This window comes from Buceros rhinoceros, unplaced genomic scaffold (genome assembly GCF_000710305.1).
Source record: "Buceros rhinoceros silvestris isolate BGI_N320 unplaced genomic scaffold, ASM71030v1 scaffold5172, whole genome shotgun sequence".
Taxonomy (NCBI): Eukaryota; Metazoa; Chordata; class Aves; order Bucerotiformes; family Bucerotidae; genus Buceros; species Buceros rhinoceros.
In genome coordinates this window covers 19811-39794 of record NW_010397049.1, presented here as the reverse complement: position 1 = coordinate 39794, position 19984 = coordinate 19811, and the positions used below count along the sequence as shown (strand labels likewise).

Genomic DNA, 19984 nt, shown 5'->3' with positions numbered 1-19984 from the left:
GTAGGGAAAAAAGAAATAGGGAGCAGAGCAATCTTTAAACTTCATGTAGGCAAAAAGTTCTGTGAGAAATACATTTTAAATCTTAATGTCATTTAAAGCCTTTCTTTAATGTTAAAACTATACGCAAGAAACACCTTTGGAAGTTTGGTTTGATTGGATAGCAGCTAAGAAATGCTCTTAAAATTAATATATTCTAACAACTACCAACTTGTAATTCATTGTACAGCACTTGGGAAAAAAGTAAGAAAAAACTTGCTCTTCAAATGCACAATGTTACCTGTGACCCAAGTGTCCAGTTTGGAGATGGGCTGAATATACCAAGGATGTGTCACCCACAGAGAACTTTTTAGCCTGCTGAAGAACCGATAAAGAAATTGCAGTGCTTTGGGCAGAAACAAAAATGTATAGGGAGGAAATTGGAATTGGAAATCAGAAAAGTCAAAATAAGGTTTTAAAAAGTGGCCTCCAGGTATCAGGAATTTTGTTGCTGGATTGAGCATAGAAAGGAACGTGGCCCGATTTTCAGAGACAACAGGATTTTATGATGACAGGATTTTATGATGGCAACAATCTTCAAAACTGTTGTGTTTTATTTTTTGTTTAAGGGAGTCTGAAGTCTTAATTACACAATTACAGATTGGTGGCCTGATGCTCGAAGTCACTTTTGTCCAGATGCCTGATACATGACTTAGAGGTCTCAGACTTTACATACGTTGAATTCTAAGAGAAGATGATTTTAAACTCGTATGGACAACATTGTCCTTCAAGTGACCCCCCAAAAAATCAAGAGGTGTTTTCCTTGTGAAAGAAACATATTTGATTTGAAATGGTAAAGTCGCTTTTAGTAGGGCGTGACATCATGTGGTTTTCCAGAGCAGACGTGTGGTAGGAACCATTCTGGTACGTATGGTGACCACCACCATATGGCTTGTTTCATGTTGCTTTTGTCTGTTTACATTAAAAGACCATTAAAGTGGCGAATTTAGCTGCTCAAAAGCTAACACGGGCTGGAATGAAGATGGTCTGTACAATCGTAATTCAGCCCACTTGTGTAAATCAATTGTTACGTAGTATTTACGTGCTGGATCGTTTCCACGCCCTGTGATTGGACAGTTAGTCAACATTTGTTTTATTCCCCACACTTAGTGCAGGGCTGACGGTGAAATTAGTTCAACCCTTGCACAATACAAAATGATAAATTTCCTCCGCTGGAGGGATTCCGCTGTGGGAAGCTTTTTTGTCTCGCTTTCACTAGAATAGCTGACCGTGCAACAAACCTGCCATCCACAAAAAATAAACCCCACACCGTTAATATCCAGCTGCAAAAATTTGGGCTGGATTTGCTTTCCCAGCCTTTGTGACCTTCAGTGTAGCAGTAAAACCAGTGTTTTCTGCAACAAACTGTCTTCTATTTGTTAGTTTTAACGGCTAGTACAGCTGAGAGACGAGATAATTCACAATCTCTTCCTTCGTGTTCAGCGTCTCCAGAGCCATAAAACCAAGCACAGATTTATTACCTTTGTTCAAGCCTATGAAGGGTAACGGGATGGATTAGGCACTGCTGAGGAGCAAACCAGAGGAAATGGAGTTTACACAAAGGTGCGGAATTACTCTTAAAAAGAAAAGAGAGCAGTTTTTCTTCCCAGAACCCACAATTAATTTTCTGAGCTTGCCTGCGCTAGCTTTTGAGCAGTTAAATATGCAGCTTTTATGGTCTTTTAATGTAAAAAGCTGATGTTATATAATCTTCCAGAACAAATCGTGAGTTTTCCATTCATTTTTATCCAGGTGCCATTGGTAGGAATCTGTATTGCTGGAATGTGAAAGCAGATTGCGGCCTTAAATACTCTGAGACTTGGTCTGATTGTTAGAAGTATTACAGAATATAATAAGATAAACATTCTTTATTGCTTCCTATGCCTCGAAGTGATCTGCAGCAAACACTTTTTAATTACTTCTAATTCTCCCTTGGCTTTTTTCATAGATCTTCCCACACTAACATCTTATGTGCCAACTCTTAAACAGTTAAGCTGAGACTAAAGCCTGACTACCATGATAAAAGATCTCCAAATTTCACCTGCATGTACAACTCCAGAAGATTTCTGATTATTTTTTCTTCTTCTTTATTTTAGGACAATTATATGCAGAAAGACGGGCAGCAAACAGCAGAGCGTGAAAGCCATTGATGTTAAAATTGAAACCGATCCCTTTGTGAATGACCAATATGATGCTTTTTGTGTAAAGGATGAAGGTCAGCACTGATATACTATTAAAATAATGCACAGTCATCGCTGTCTTGCAACATTAAATGTTTTGCCTTCCATTTTTCTCTGCTGAGAAGCAAAGAGGGAATGTCGAGGAATAAATCTGTAGAGTAACCGCCTGCTAAGTGAGCCAACTGCTGCAAAGACATAGCTTGTGGGAATAAATTGCATTATCTTTTGTCTTTGCTGCAGTTTAGCAAGTTCAGACAGCACTCTTGATCTGGAAGAACCCATTTTGGTGTTCAGAGAACATAATTTATGGGAAAGAATCTATCTGGCATCACTATAACTGAGATGCCTGAAGCATCTCCCATACTCAGCACTGAATGTAATGCAGAAAGCTGGCTTCTGACTGCAAAACACCATGCTGTGGCATCCTATCAGCATACAACATCTCGTAGAACCATTCTGCATGCAAATAACTTCATTGCCTCTGTTTCATTTTTTTTTGTTGTGGGTTTTTTTTTTTTATAACAAGTGTAGACCAGCCCACTAGGGACTCTGATACAGCATAGATGATTCTGAAAAACAAATTATTGCCAGGTTAAGTTGATGCTTAAACTTAACTGGAAACCCACAAGCGTGGATTGATTCTGAAGGCAAAAAGTAAATTGTTACTGATAGGCAGGATTGTGTAAAGAAGTTTGGGAACCCCTGAAACAGATAGTTGATGTCTGCAGTGAAGTTTCACATCTCATTTCCAAGAAAAGCAGATGGTGTGTACTGAGAAACAAGTTCACCACACAGCGGGGCATTTGGCTAAACAGGCAGCAGTGGGAATGAAAATGTGGCTGGAGTGAAAATATGGTTGGCAGAGGTGGTTCATATTTGATGTGCTCCTGGTCATTCGAAAATGGCAGAGTTTGGCTGACCATCCTCTCAAGTCACCCTCATGATATCAACCCCGGGCTCCGTGCTGCTGTGAGCGATGCCAGCTCTGTCACCCTGTTGCTAATGTTGGCACACAAGCACCTTTGTGCTTTCTTCCATGCTGCTCCTCACATATAGGAGCAGCTCCCTGTAAACATCTGCAAAACTCACTCATTGTCTTCCTTCAAATCTCTCTTTTGTCATCACCCCCCCGCATCGAGGAAAACCTTGGCGGTGGGTGGGACAGCTGTGGGATGCTGAAATCATTGCTCTGGCCACCATTGTTCCATTGTGCCCTTGTGCTGCCCTATCTGTCTCTACCTTCTGTGTCTGAACTTAGATGTAGATGCTGGATTTTGGGGAAGGAACTGTCTTTGGCTTTTGCATTTGGTTACTGCTTGCAGTAAAGGGGCAAGAAAGGTGAAGATAAGAACATAGAAGATAAGAAGGAGTCCTATGCAGGATGTGGAACCTGCATAGTTAAAACTCAGGGAGAAATTCAGATCATTTGCAAAGGAGAGACGATTTATGAACAATTTGTTTTGTACTAAGCAGGGAGTTTCCTGATGACAGAATGGGACAATCATGCCAGTGCACTCACCAAATAGTCCTTACACACAGAAACATTTCTGGATGACAATAAGGTCCCCTCTTCTTTGAGTATACAAAAAATGTTGGCTGCAGAGTCAGTGTTTGAAAAGAAAGGCTTGAGTGAAGCTGTGTGGCAGAGCCTTGCCTGTAGTTGGGCTGAAAAGAGCAGAGTCCAGAGAGGAAATAGTCTTAACATGCAATTGAGACCTATGTCCTTACATAAATAACTGCAAGCCCTTTCGTTTCTTCCATAGCCACCCAACCAACCATCTGCAGTCCCATAGGAAATTTATCTGGTGCTTTCTTCAGATTTCTTATCCTCTTCCTCTACCCATCATCTCCCTGCCTTCAGGGCACTCTCAGCTCCTTGCTGGCTCTGAGCTGGGGCTGCCGTACAGGTATGGATACGCTGGTTTGTCCGCCCGTATGCAATGCCGATGGGCTGGCCAGCATCCCTGGGAACGGGTAAGAGCTCAGCCCTGCCTTTGCCCATCCCAATGGAAAAGGCACCTGGCTTTGCTTCTTTCCTTTTTCAAACTCCTTTTTCAAACTTTCCTTTTTCAAAGGTCATCTTACCAAAATGAGCAGACACTGAGCAGCCTTCCCTCTTTGTCGGGCTTGGCTGAGACCAGCCAAAAGCTCGGACAGACTGGCAGGTTGAGGATGGACAGAGGGAACAGGCACATCAGCTTTCTCTTCTTCAGCTGATGATAGAAACTCTTCACAACTCTCTGTTCTGTGGCTTGTGCAAAGGGCATCTCAAACCATCATGAAACTTCTAGAACAAACCATCACAAAATTCCCTTCTTAGGCCTTGATTTCTAACTAATCTTTATTCAGTTAACATTTACCATTTGCATAGGTTCAGCTGAATTTCTCACTCACCGGTGGTCAGATGCTTGCGAGAGCTCTGGCTCTGCGAAGAGGGTCAGCTTTTACAAATCAAAGGAGAGACATACCTTTTGCTTGTTTGGGCTCTGTTCTGTACGCAGAGAAGAATCACAGCAATCTTTGATACTAAAAGTCGTGTTTGACAGGGAAAGATGTAGCTGTAATGTTTTATGTGGTTTATAGGTACAGTTTTCTCAGTTTTCTCAGAGGACACAGAGAAATGTGTCCTCTCAGTTTCTCGTAAACAAATCTCTTATGCAGCCATTAGAGTCACAGTACCAGCTCAGGATCTGCTGAGATCAGAGACTTTCTCTCTTAGCCCCGAGTGCCAAAAATTACCTAAAAATGTATTACATTCTGCCTATTCTGAAAATGGAGTATCACACGTAAGTCAGATCTGGCCCACAGGGTGTTTATTTATTCATAAGAAAATGCCTCAAAGTATAAAAGAGATAAAAGCAAGAAAATCAGAAAGCTGCAATTTTTCCTACCAGTCATCTTTTTGTGGAGGACTGCATCCCATTTGATCTCGTATGTATATAATCCTCTTGGTTCCCTTTCGTGTATTTTTTTTCAAACCACAAAGGAAAGATCTCTTTGTTTACAGCTCCCAAGTTTTACTGGCTCTTTCTTTCGATGACCCGCTGATATTTACAGGCAACAAGTAAGATCTCTGTTCCATAAGGCTTTGATTTGCTGCCACCTTAGAAAACTAAACAGGCAGCAACTTGTGGCAGCGCACAGCATAAATGCAAATCAAACTGTGTTAAACATCACTGCTGGCTCCAAATACCCATCAAAGCCCGACGCCGTATGTACCTAGATCAGTTTGCCTTTTTCAGCAGTAAGAAAAAAGGAATTAGTGTGTTCTTTACAGCAAATGCGTTCCATGTTCTCTACAAGCGCAATCAAACTGCCATTTGCTTAGGGAATGTTTGAACCATTCCTCTGCATTTGTTGTGCTTTGCTGGGGACATGGAGTTTTTAATTTCTTTCATTGCTACAGCTTCCTTTTCCAGAGCTTTGCATATAGCCGACAGTGATTTTCCAGCTGCCTGGTGATGGCATTTAAACTGATAATTCTTACAAGCTCTGTCTGATGAAATTATAGGTATTGGCATCCTAGCAGTGGTGGCTTACGAGCAGCGCTTCTTTTGTACTCTATTTGTACTCAGTGCTTTTATCCCAAAAGAAAAAATCCATATACTTTAGTGTCTCTGCAATCACGAAGAAAAACAATCATCCACACTCCTCTTTCACAGGGCTGAGTGTTACGAGTTGCATTTTCCCATTTCTTAGTGATGAGATGGCATCCTGTAAATTCCAGTGGTCTCTCTGGAAAATCTCTGCTGAACTGGGCAGTTGTAACAGGGATGTTTTATGTCAAAGTGGATGTTTCATGTCAGCTTTCAGAGCATGGTACATAGTTAAAGTAACAGGTTTCAGGAGATTCCTGGTGCTGCCAGGAGGTGTGGAAGCTCAAGTCTGCCTCTTTTCCACGTTGACGAGGTTTCTTCACATTGCTCTCAGGCTGTCCTTAACGTAGACAGTATTTTTTCAAGACATCTCAAAAAAATCTTTCCAAACTGATGGGGTGCTTGTAGTTTAAATCAAGAAGGTGCTTCTGGAGGAATCTGGATTGGGGAGGAAGGGTGCTGTGTTCTTAAAGTAACTCTTGTCAACGCTTTGCCAGAAATCGCCTGTCACAAACTCCTTCCCGCATGTGGTTTGGAGTTAAAGTTACCCTTCAGAGGGGCCGTAATTCCTAAAAGCCAATTATGGTTGAATGTGCTAACTCAGCTAACAAGAGGTGTGTTCAATCCCCTCAAAAAAAAGATTTGCCGACTCTCTAAGAGGTCTGTAACCAGAGTCATGGGTAGCCCTAATGTATCTGAACTCAACACTTAGAGCTTCGCTGTGCCTCTTGCTCCCATTCACTTGTCAGATGGTGACTCTATCCTGATTTCTACCCCTGTATATTCAGTTCTTCACTGACTGTGGTGGTGATTTTCACTCCAGGAGACAGTCCGTGTCAAATTACTGCTGACAGGAGCATCTTCTGTGTACTTCAACACGCTGTGCTCTCTCACTGTGTCCTTGCTTGCTGGAGGTCAGATATCAACATATGGAGCCCTGTTTGACCTCGCTGTCAGTATATGCCAAACTCAAGAAGGGTCACAACATCCAGAACCAGATTCCAAGTTTCCATGTTTGAGATGTGTTCCTGCACACAAGCAGGCAGAGCATGGGGCCTGCTGGATGGAGCCTGAGTGGCAAGCCCATCAGGCTCTTCCACTGGGAAGCATGCGTTAGGCTCGTTTTTATAGCAAGCGCTAAAAAAGTATGCTGGTTTATGGGAGGATAGAGGAGGAGAAAAGCAGCGCTCCAGATGGAGAGTTCAGCACTGGAGGAGCCCAGTCCTCATCTACCAGCGTCACGACTCCAGGCGATCCCTGTGGTTGTCTTAACAAAGAGCACTACTGTTCCTCTACATGACAAGCTGCTGCCAACACACCCTCTGTCACGCTTCGTGGCCCAGATCTGCGTTCTCTCTTCCAGTGAAAAAATGGCCTGAATGCCCGCACTGAGCAGAGGCTGTTGTTCCAAACAAGCCCGTGCTTTGCCAGCTCCTGGTACAAAGGCTGCAGACAAAATCCTGAAGCCTGTCCCCAAGAGTGGCTCAGTTTGATGAGCCCCTGTGCCAGTGTCACTTCTGTACGTGCACCAGGAAGAACAGGTTTGGCAAAAAGCTGCGCAGGAATTGTCATAGCAACTGAGACTGCAGCAGGACGAGGAGCCGTGAGATGCTGCAACCTGGAAAATGCATCTTACCCAGGAGAGGACAGCAGCGAAATAGATATAGAGACCTGAGTATGTCCTTGCAGGGCATCAGCTTTCAGTGGTGCTTCTCCGTGCTCTGCAGCAAGGACGTGACCTTACGAAGTCTCGTATGAGGCAGTCAAAAGTTCCCCTTGCAGTGGTCATCCACGAACATCTTTAAACTCCCTGCTTTTCTTTCCATTCCTGCATCAGCCAGATCTCTCTTTCAGGACCTCGTAATTCTCTGTCACCACGTCTGTTGCCAGATTTTACAGTAAAGCTCCCTGCAGCTTTCTTCTTTCCTGGAAGTTTATAATGGGCTTTTTGACTGTGTTTGCCATATTTAACTAATGTAAGTGTTACTTTTCTGCTTCCTCTGGCCGCAGGATTAAGAAGTGAGGCTTTGTAGATAAGAATCCCCTCTGACATAGAATTGTCCCGTACAGCCTCAGCTTCAATACTTCCCTCAGAGCAGCTACACAGCTCCTGTTTGTACTGATGGAAGCAGCTACATAAATAAAGTACGTGAAATGCAGGGGTCTCTAGCCTTCCTGTGAGGCAATAAAATATTTTTTTATTCCTTTCATCCACATCAATCTCTATTCATCCAACCAGTTCACAGGAGAGGCATTAGCTGCTAACTGCTCCTCACTTCCCCGGATGCCAAGCCTCCATGAGACTGTACATAAACTGAGCTTTGTGTAGCCTCAAGAGCTTGTTTTTTCTGCCCGTGTGTGTGTGCGTAACTCCCACTAACTTCTGAAGGTGTTAGACAGTATATATGTATGTGTACAGTACGGAGAAGAGACTTCAAAGCTCTGACTTCAGTCGCGTGTCCCTGAAATTAGTGGCAGATGTTTTTCAGCAGACCCAGTTGAGAAGTGGTTAGCCAGGTCTGTCAGACAGTTTCAAAAAGCCTGATTTGAAAGAACCTTCATGGAGTGCGGATGTTTATCATAGGATTTTCATTTCACTACAAAGTAAACGATGGGCAGCGTAAATACATCGTATTTCTAAATAAACATGTATTTACCTGGGCCTGGGTCAGGAGTGGGTAGATGATGGGAAAAGCTGCAGCCGGGACTCAGAAGGATCTTGCAGAACGTCCCCGGGGCAAAAACAGGAAAGCCTGAGCTTTTGCAGAAAAAAGCTTTTTGTCAAACTTACTGCCCATTGAAAACCCTGGGCGTGAACTGGTGTCGGTGGAAATGGTTTGTAAGATCTCGTGCTGATGCTGTCCTCAAAGTAGCAAAGCAGCAAGGGTGCTCTTGGAAAGTGCTTCTCCTTCTGCACGTTTCGGTCTCTTAGGTCACTTTTTCAGCTTCCAATCAAATGTCTTTCCAAGGAACATAAAGATCTTTAAGCCAAGTGGGTAATTAGGATTTTGTACCAAGGCAAACTGAAGATCGATCCCACGACACAGACCTGCCCCTAAGTTTCCCTGGTCCCGTATAACTCCCAGAGCTCCTGAGCTATTGCCTATTAACCTTTTCATCTGTGCTTGTTCTGAATCAGGAGAAAAGGAGGTTTTGAATCTTCAGTTACTTGGCAACTGGAACAGTTGTTTTTTCCTCCACATTCAATAAAGGCTCTAGAACCACTGGAAAAAAACCAGAATTTGAGAAAGAATATAGAAGGGTTTATTTGTACCAACACTGCCCAAATTTGTCCATTGGGTTTCTTGGTAAAATCATGTTTTTGTTTTATCGGGGTTTTGTTTTAGTTCTAGTTTTCTGTGACCAAGAGATGTTTATTGCAAAAGGGACTGTAAAAACTCTGGAGGAAAAGGGGACGTGGCAAACCTCTCTTGAAGAGCACTTCTGAGAAAGGAAGACCTTTGAGAGGAGAGAAACCACCTAGAATTTCTCTAGAAGATCTTGACCCACCTTGTTAACAACAGCCAAGATTGTTCATACCTGAAAAACAAACTTGAAATGCAGTTTACACTGGTGTTGGCGGTGGTCTGTCTGCCTCCTTTCTGCACTTCTTTCATGCCACAAAAACCTCAAATCTATTTTGTTATTGTTGATAGCAATTTTTGCTTCCTGGCTTTTGGTGCTGTCAGCAGAAATATCAATATCTTGTTGGATTTTATATCCTGATAAATTTAGCTCTTCGAATTCTCACAGAGAGCAGAGCTGTGTTACTCCTGGGTGTTGTGAAGTTGAAGAGCACAAGTCACCATTTATTTTAATAGTAATAATAATAGTAAAGTAATAATAATAATTTCCTGTTGGAAACCAAGCCCCTCTGGGTGCATCGCTAGTACACATTTATCACACCACAGTTATAGCCCAGTATTTTCTTCCCCAATCACAGCTGAAAATAGTTATGAAGGAGGATAAGGGCATGAATCAGACAAGATGTGTGAGTTCTGTGGACGTAAGTTTGTCCTCGGGGTAACTCTTTGAGGACTGTGTTCAAAGGACATTGCAAGGCCTCTACAATCTAATTTCTTTTTTTCCTTCCAGATAAGCCCTGTGGGGACCCGCCCTCCTTCCCCCACACCATCCTGCATGGCCACACTGGCTTTGAAATGGGAGACGAGCTGCTCTACGTTTGCGCCCAGGGGTACGTCATGGGCAACAAGGAGACGGCGTTCACGCTGCTCTGCGACACCTGCGGGGAGTGGTACGGGCAGGTTCAGGCCTGTGTCAAAGGTGAGCTCCCCCAGCACATGGAGCATCCCTCTGGGAGGTCACAGCCTCCCATCAGCCCAACCAAGAGGGTTTCAGGCTCCCACGGGTGCGTCCTGGGCATGTGCAGTCCCAGTGAAGGTCTTGGTGACTGAAGCATCAATGTTGTAGCTGGCCCGACAGGGCTTTTACAAGCCCATTGGTAGACATTTCCGTTAAACCACAGGAGAGGATAATTTATTCATACTTACGTGAACGTAAAGTTTCTTTCTTGGTAGCAGGAGTCATCAAAACAAAACACTGGAATTGTTCATGCCACGTTTATTTATTCCATATCCACTAACCCCATTTCAGAGATTCACTGCACCTGATGCCAGGGTTATCATTCAGCTCCTGCCTTCCAGTCCACCATCTCCCTTCTTTTTCCCCCAAACCCCTATTTCTTTAGTACTGAACATAATTTTTAATTACTGGAAAATAACCTTTGGGAAGATCCTTCTGCTCTGTATTTAATATCGGAATCAACCCCTTTCTGGTTCTGCTCATCCTGTTTCTGGATGAGGTTTGTAACTTTTGATGTACTTTGTTTACTCAAGGGAAGGGATTACTACAGACGTTACAGGAAACACCAGAGGTGTTTTCTTCGGCGTAGTTCTAAAGCCATGCCCGGGCAGCAGGAGTGAGCCAAAGACATTGTTTACCAGATTGAGTGTACAACGTGGGTTTTGTGCATCTTCTGCTGGGTTTATTTTCACATGAAGCCACAGAGCTGCTACAGAGCAGGCTACTGAAATGAAAATTTGGTCTTTGGGAACCTAGAGCAAGTAGAGGGAAAAGCTGGTGTCTTTTGTAGGCGTGCATTGAGCATGGCCTGCAGATAACGTCTGTCCTTACCATGGGCATGCTGAGGCATCCGTGTAAGTGGATATTCTTACCCAACTGACTCAAGGAATCAGGCTTTTATTAAAGAAGAAACCCAAAACAAAACAAAAAGCAAAATGTAAAGCTCTGGGAAATTATAGTAATGACATTTCCTTAATTTAAACCTTCAAGAAAATCCGCCTTTATGTGTCAGTTAAATTCTGCAACAAACTTTGAATTTTCCCCTTATTTAAACATAAGCCAAATGGTCCCATGAGTTCAGATGTGGACACAGTCAGAATTCTGCTTTCCCTTTCTCACGTTACCACTGCTCAATGCATAAAGCTCACAATTTTTCCAAGATTTACGAACGGTCAGTGGAGTACTGTTTCTTTCAGAGAGATATCACACCTTTAAGATGAGATTTCTGACAAAATATATAAACTTTAAGTAAAGGAATGGGCAGCTGCTGGGTAGCTGAGCTATCTATAAGGGCTGGAGTCAGTATATCCATTTCAGATCCTGTATGTTCCTTAATGCCCAGGGACTTGCAGGGAGTTATTTTTATACATAAATAGACACCACCAGGCAGTGGATAATCATGAGAAAAGGTCAAACTAGTTCATGGTAGAAACGGGTCCTGTCTGTGGACCAGGGAACCAGATATTTGAAACCATCCCAGATACTCAAAACCTTCCAAATAGTATAGAGTTAAAAAAAAAAAGAGTAGAATTCCAGCATCTTTCTGAACTATTTCGGCAGTTCAGATGATTAAGTGAAATACTGCAGGGAGTGGAGGAGGATAGAGGGAGAGAATGGAAAAAGAGCATCTGCATCTGATAACCCAGAGGGTCTGAATCTCCAGATGAATCCTTCTTTTTCCTTCACTGAGGTTAGTGAAAATGGTAACTTTATCACATGTAGAAATAAAACTGGGTTACCCCAAAGTAAGGAAGGGGAAGAATCAGGCCATTTGAGTTCTGTGTGTTTCACTGTTTCCCCCCGATAAATAGTCTGCTTCCACTGTTTTGCCTGAGCTTCTCACACAGCCGCAGGGGAGAGGAAAATATTTTTAAAAGAAATAGGAAACTGCGGCTGTAAAATCACAAACATCAACACTGGAACTTGGGAGCAGATGTAATATTGCAGATTATGATTTTTTAAATGATTTAAATGTAGACTTCTTGCTGAAGGGCTTCCTTTGATCAACGTTTTTCAAACACTTTAAGGACCTGGGATAGAGAAGACAATATGTCTTCAGTTAATACTTATGTATTCAATGCTCCTGATCACGACTCTCTAAGAAAGGCAACTTTACAGGAAGGCTGAAATGTGTCATATTGGGCTTCATTATTTTTTAAAAAATAAGAAGTCAGTGAAAAAGAACTGAAAAATGGAATTTAATTTAAAGAAACCTAGTTTACAGTTGATGGGTATTTGGGGGCCATAGGAGAGAGGAGAACAGTGATTAATGAAGTACTCCACAAGTCAGCACACACATTGCTTTATAAGTGCTTTGAGGCAAGAGAGTAACTTCCCAGTCCTGAGGGTTAATGATGGGACTTAATGGAGAATTTATAGCCCCATTGGCAGAGAATGTACTGGCTCACGTCAGAGGAAAGACAGTTGTGCAGCCACTTCCATGACCATTGAAGTGCTATGTTTAGAGGCTGGTAAGGTGATACGTTCCCTTGTTCTGCATCTGCGCTGAACAACTGCACGTGTGAAGTGGTCCCGATGCCCTTACGCTGACTGGACCACGGGGAGAGAAGGCTGGTCAGGGGATTAAAAGATAGAAGCCTGTTCCCGTGGTTTGTGCTGCCTCTAAGACCAGGGGCACGTCACTGTACTGCTCTCTGCTGCTTACTGTGCCTCGTCCATGGACGACTGATAGCGTTTATGGAGCCTCGTAAAGCTTTCTGAGATTTGCGGATGTTGCAGCTCCGTGTTACTGCACTGCTCGGTAACTACCACATCGTAGTGCCCAGCTGTCCAAGCAGAATGTGGGACTAAATAGCCATAATTGGTTTTTCTTTTCCTCTTGTTTTTGTGAAAGCATTGGGCCTGCTTTACATTCCCAGTTGCTCACCCAGAACAAACACGGAGTTGAAGAACTATCATTGCAGCAGTGTCTGTATATAGCACTTAAGTGTTCTCTGAAGTAGCTTTGTGATCATCTTTCCTCTCTGTTTGGATGCAGTTAGAAGAGCTACGGTCCATTCTGGCACTCAGGATGTAGTGTGCAACCATACAGTCGGCAAATTCTTAAATTAAATAAAAAAAGTGTATTCTGCCTCAATACACATAACTCAAAATGTGTGTGAAATCGTGGCTATGGGCATAACTGAACAAAAGCATCTCGGGGTTCTGTTAAGTGGATCCTGGCTACAGTGTGCTGGAAATATGGAAAGTGAATTACAAATGGCTTTAATGCACATTGTGCACACCAGGTAATGGACTGTAATTTTTAATCAAGCTGCTTTTTATGAAAAAAAAAAAGTGGCTCTGTACAGTGAGTGTTTCCTGCAATTTCTCATCATGAAAAGACGCTGTGTTCTAGCTGAAAACACAGCGATATTCAACCCAACAAAGCAACCTGAAGCAGAGAAGAGGGAAATACATGGGTTTTGCAGTTTATTATTTTTTCTCTTTCTGTGGAGAGAGCACATTTGTTTCACAAAGTACATCCAGAAGCTTGGCGTTGTGGTGAGGTCCGACAGCAGCGGTGTACGCGCCGTGCTGTGGCTGTCCTGCAGGCTCGGAGGCTGAGGTGACCGTTGCTAAGTGACATTTGGGGGAAACCCAAATGAACCTGAAGGTTCAATATCAGAAGCATTAATATGAATGTTCCGGGGGGCTGCATGGCTTCAGGCTTGTCCTCAAAAAGAAGGCAGATGATGTGGCTGGGAAATCATGTCACATCTCTGGCCTACAGCAGGCAAAGGAAGAGTTTAATCTCCTTTTCCTTTTCCCTTGGCTGCTTTGGGTTTTTTCCAGTTCATGGCAGGAGATGTCACATCTTCTGCACATCTAAGGAATCTCTCCAGTGTCAACACTCAGGTGCTTGTCTAGTGTGCTCAGAGCCGGTCTAAGTTTTCCATGCTGAGGACTATAGTTTTGATCTCAGTGACAAGCATGACTAGCCAACACCATTTAATTTTTTTTTTTTTTTAAATGGGGAAAGTAAAATAAAATGTCTCTGGCTTTTGATCTTATTTGGGAAGGTGCCTTTTTTTTTTTTCCCTTCTGAGAGTGCAAAGGGAGTTTTGTGACAGACAGCTAAAATCAGCAGCAAAACATGTCTGTGGCCTGTCACAAGAATCATTGTGACAAACTTTGGTTCACTTTTCAGGTCCACCATGGAGTGTGTTAGAATAATGTAAAGTATTGATTTGGCAGGAACTGATTCTGCCAAATCGAATTAGTTAAAAAGATTATGACGGGTTATTTATTTATATTACCAGGCTTTCTGCTAGAACAAAAACCATCCTCCTTCTTGTAGCTGCTGCAGAAGATGAAAGGTAACACAGCTTCTGTCTGGCGTGTGGTGGTTGATTTGAGAGAAGCGTGTTCGTGTGCTGCACCCCAGTCAGACGGATAATTCTTCGGGATGCTGTAGTTCACAGATCCAACTGATCTTGGGCAAATCGGTCTACACACGCTTTTCCTTCCCACCCTCAAAGACAGATGCCGGCTTGTTAATGTTTGCTGTAACTACTTGGAGATTCTTAGAATAAGGATGGTTTTATACAGTAGAAATGTTTATGATGATGGTCGACATAGAATCGAGTTTCAATTTCCTGTGCTCCCAAAATACATCCACAAAATATGCAGCGTGCTTTATGGTTGTCCAAAATAGCAACACTCAAAATAGAGCTCGGATGCCAATACGCTATCTAGAAGAAAAATTAATCTGATCCTGGAGTGTGGAAAACCAGGCTCCTTGGTTTTTCCCGTCTCTATGTTTGGTCACTCTTTTCACATTAGGATCAAAAGTTGAAGGAGATGAAAGCTCTTTAGGACTGGATGCTTCCCAAAAAGGACAAGGCTAAATTAAAAGGATTTTACTTTTTAATTGAGCTTCACATCTTTGGTAGCATGCCATTTCAGCATCTGTCGCTGTAAAATGGTCATTTCGGCCTCAGTAATCCCTCAGACAGTGAATCAAAACTCTCTGATCCTTGAGTCTGCCAGAGGAGGGTAGGGGTAAGATATAACAATGACCAAATATAGAAAGGTTTTGGTCTTGGACTAATTCATTTCAGTGCTGGCTCTGCTTAAAACCAGACCTTCCTGGATAGGGAAGAAGATGCAACCACTTTTCAATCCATTGCTAGCTGTTTTAAAAATGTGTATAAATGAAAGTTACATCTCTTTGGGTAAGAGGTGGGGTTGGAGCTACTTTGGTTGTTGCTCTTCAGTACTGAGGCTAAAATTCAGGGAGCTGGAAAGCTCGGGAAAGTGCCGAGGAGGTGAGCAAAAAGAAGGGCAAAACTTGTGCAATCTGTTCCTGGAAAATCAAGCTCACGGCTGACTTTAAAGATTGTCATGGTAACACAAACTCACTACATACTAAGTCCAAGCCCCATTAGAAGGTCTGAGGCCCAGAAGAAAGAATAGAGTATTATAGCTGTGTAAATCAATTCAGGATCATATAAATCAAAGCTTCAGAATAAGGGGGTCTGTATTTCCTTTGATGGTTAGAGAGCTCAATAGTTGCTTTCATTCTGGCATCCCATAAGCTAACATTAGTTATGTTGATAGTCATTGCTATAAACTCTACAAATACGGGAGATTGCATAGGAAAATACATTATAGCAGCATTACAACGTGGGCCACAATCTGATTGTCGGGAGGAACAGGACTCCCTTATGCAGTGACGAGCAGTGCATAATGAGCTCCAATCTCAGGCTCTCTTTAGACAACAATGGGCTGTTTCTTTCCTCAGCCGAGCTTTAAGAAAGCACCGATTCATTTCTATACATGCAGGATAGGGCCCAAAGACAGCAGGTTTGTTGGAGACTTGATGGATGGTTCAACAAACCCTTAATATGTTCTGATAGACTGAGGACTCATATTTTCCGAGGAGCACATGCTCTTTCCTTCTGTGCTTTCACGAGACTTCCTTCTAAAGGGCTGAAAGTACGTGACAGGAGAGGCACTAGAGTGGAAAAGCTTCGTATTCTGTAAAAAGCATATAACTACAGTTGTTAAGCATTCACCATACTGGTCCGTACTGGTCAATACTTGCTGCCCGTTCATACTGCTAATTAAAGAGTAGGTCTGAAGGGAACACCACAAGCATATGAATGTAATTTCGGTTCACGGCTATGTGTGTGCGTGCACTGGAACGCCATCACGTGAAAATCAGTGCTTCTTCCTCAGCTGGATTACTGTAGTCTGAGGAGTAAATGAGTGGCAAAAACAAAGGTACAGGGGACATGCAGGAGAAGACAGAGTGTCTGTGTGTGACGGTTCATCTCAGAAAAGAAAACAGTTGGTAAATGGTGCGTTCTCATATTGCAGTGTTCCAGTTCGTATATATCCATCTTTTAGCAGGACTCTGGATGGTAAGAGGACAAAATGGCTTGAGGCACCATTTCAGGAGAGTGCCAGGTCAAAAACTTCTTAAGTGAGAGCGAGACAAGAGACAAAGTGAGACTTGAGACTAGCATGTGATGGCTATAATAAGTGCTACACAGTGGTGGCCAGTGCAGCACAGAGCTTCACAAATAGGATAATAAAACGCTTTGGTATTCAGAAGTACCCTCCAATCATTAACAAAAGTCTGAAATACTGTTGGAAATTTTAGGATGAATTAGAAAAGTGAGAGTCCTACCAGGAAGCTTTCCATTCTGGGAGCTGGATTCCCCTCTCCACTAAGCCATCTTTGCACCGGACAGAAGTTTTTTCCTGCTTTGGACAAGACGGATTGGATCTACAGGGTTACACAAGCAGATGAGGACACCGGGGCCGGGAGGGAGAGGGGTCTGCTGTTGGCACTGTTGCATCATGCACAGGTTTCACCTTGCACCCCTGCTGTGAGATGAGGGGACCTGCTGAGAACATCCATTCTCCAGCGTGATAGCTTTCACAGAGGTATTAACTCTCTGCAGGCTACGTCGCACATTTTCTTTTCCTCAGCATAACTGCTTTGGTTTCTGGTAGACCCGAACGCTATTCCAAGAAAAATACCTTTTGCTAATACTCATTCTGTTCTGGCACCTGGCTGAAGCTGTCCTGGCAAAAAGTAAAGCTGGTGTGAGCTGTATCACCACTAAGTGGTTTTGGTCAGACTGGTTTGACAATATTTCTAATCTTTCTTAAGAGGAGACCAAATATGGCTCTGCCAGAAGTCTGGGAAGCAGTCTCCAAGGAGAATGTGACTCATTCGGAAATCGAGGTGGGCCCCAGATGAAAATGTGCTTCAAAGGCGGTTGAGTGTAAAAAGGAAAAAAAAAAGAAGATAAGACTAGATGAATGCATTGATCTTTAATACAGCTTCTCTTATTAATCCCTTGTTTCCCGTGTCACACCAGGCCTATTGCTTCACTGTCTTCACAAAAGACTAAACACTCTCTTAAAAAGAAAAATCTCACCATGATTCAGTTTGTTTTACTTTCCATATCCCAAGGCACTATTTTCTAGGACTTTTAATGCCAGCATAAATCTCAGCAATTACATCAACTTTCTATGGAGTAAAACTTGTGTGAGCTGAAAATCCACCGCCCTGCCTAGTTAGGAAAACCTTTCATTGAGCTCAGGTTTTAGAGGAGTGGAAGGAATATAAATTACAAAGCATTATTTCAGTCAAATTCAAACATTTAATTTCAGGCTTTGAGTCAAGTCTATTTTGCTTTGAGGGGTAGGTCTGCCGAGGCATTCGCAGTAGGTCTAAATCAAACTCAAACTTTGTGACAAATCTGCTCCTCTGTTGCACTGAGTTTTTGTTGGGTTTTGGGGGGTTTTTTTTAAAGGTTTTGGTGGACCATTCGACCCTTAACATTCACCTTTCAGAAAACTTGTTACACCAAATGAAAAATACTAATGAAAAATACTATCTAAAAGTCACTCCTCATTGCACCTTTCTTGGCTTCTTGTAACAAATGAGCCCAGTGCTTTTCTGGAGAAATTAAACGTTGGCTTTTGTGGGTTTTTTTAATGTTTCTAGATGAAACCGAGGCACACATTGACTATGAAGATAACTTTCCTGATGACAGATCGCTCCCTATTGCTGAGAATGTCCATGGCAAAGAGGAAACCGAGCAGGAGCAAGAACAGCTTCCCTTCAGTAAAAGTTCAGCGGAAGGAAGAGCTGGAAGCACCAAAGGTGTTACTCAGGACACAGACACTTCTGAAAAGGGAAGCAGGGCACCAACTGAGTCCCCTGTATCACTCCTAAGCCAAAAAAACTTGTTTTGGTTTCCATCGGAGGCTTTCAGTGAGCCCGAATCAGAGAAAGAGACAGATGATTCCACTAAAGCACGGTTTTCTGAAGGCGATAACCACATTGGAGTGAAGGCAGCCTATGATGGACCTGGCGCCAAGATGTTTTATGACAGTGAGGATTTCCCCATTGGACCCATCCTCACAGCTAACGATACAAAGGCAGAGATAGACGCAGTCGCCATTACCGACGAGTCGTGGTTAGATGGCTATCCAGTAACACAAGAAGTGGTAGAGGATGATGAAGAGGAGGGCGATAAAGTTGATGGATCAATGGGAACAGAAGACGACATCATCCTCACAACTGACCAACCAAATCACGTCGAAGTAAGAAAATCTGGCAATGGTAGCCCAGCTCCGGAGGAAGGTTTAACACAGATTGTGGTAGCAACCACAGGAGTAGATGATGAAGGGGCCAGAGAGACAGCGGTACCACTTACATCAGTGAGTGGTCTGGAGAACCTAAGTGTGAGCAGAGGTTATGATGATGCTGCATGGGACCACCCAACTACATCTCTGGAAACTGTGACTCAGGAGCCTGGTACAACGATGCTGTTGGACATAACCAGCTTAAAAACGTCCGTGTCAGAAACCTCCGTGATGGTCAGTCCCTCCGATCACACCCCGTATGCAGAACCAAGAGAAACAACTGCCTACCCAGCACAGGTAGCAACCACCGCGCCACCTCCAGGTGTCGTTACTGACACGTCATCTCAGGAATTAGCTGAGCAGGAAAATCTCACCCAGGGCCTGGGAGAAAAGCCTGTCCCCACCTCTGAGCCCTGTGAGGGAGAGGAGTGTCCCAAGTCCAGTAAAGGTGCTGTCATAGCAGTGATTGTGATTCTCCTCTGCTTGTTGCTGGTTGCGGCTGTAGTGGCCGTGTGGTTTTTCAAAAAACGGCAGCAGAAGAATTCTGTCTATAAACTAAACGGGAGGTGTCAGCCCAGACATCATTGCTACCACCACTACCACCACCAGCACATCGAAATGCAGAAGGTCTAACCAGGGCTCTTTCGGCAGAGATCAGCAGAAACACGTATTGATGCTAGAAGGATCACATGACTCATGGATGCTAAAATCCAGCAGTGCAGAAAGCAGAAGAAAACAAGAATGCTGAAAGAACGTAGAAGAGGGAAAAGATTTTGTCCTTTTGAAGTCGCAGTTTAGCATATCCGACCTTTCAGAGCTAGAGAATCTGTACGTTTTTATCACAGGGGTCTTCTGGAGACATCAGCAGGACACAGCGTGCTTGGTAGTACATCTACAATTTGTTCCGCTTTTACATTTTGCTCCTATTAATAATAAATTAATTGATTAATTTCCGTGTTACCTGGTTATAATGTAACAGCAGGGCTGGTCGGGCCTTCTTGGTCTGTTCTCAGTGGAAGAGGGAGAGAAGGAGGGGAGGAAGGCAGAAGGATGGTTTTGGAGCAACCACACATTTGGTGTTTGTTCCTTTCTTAGAACCTGCCCAAGCTGGTTGGGATAAACCGCCGTAACAAACTATTACCTGACGTGTCTTAGAAAGAGAACCTCTTTGCTGCCAGACTTTACTGGGTAGTGTTGCGAGGATTGCTAAGGTACACTTCGTCAGCGCCGTGGATT

At 43.2% G+C, this 19984-nt stretch overlaps 1 protein-coding gene across 1 annotated transcript in view; it reads left to right on the top strand.

The window, feature by feature from the left end:
- SUSD5 (sushi domain containing 5) overlaps positions 1-19381 on the top strand; it is a 35576-nt gene extending 16195 nt beyond the window's left edge. Inside the window, exons 3-5 of the mRNA XM_010146090.1 lie at positions 2133-2251; positions 9908-10096; positions 18105-19381. Of these exons, the coding sequence (XP_010144392.1) occupies positions 2133-2251; positions 9908-10096; positions 18105-19381 (1585 nt within the window). The remainder of the gene's footprint in view (positions 1-2132; positions 2252-9907; positions 10097-18104) is intronic.
- Positions 19382-19984: the final 603 nt, after the last annotated feature.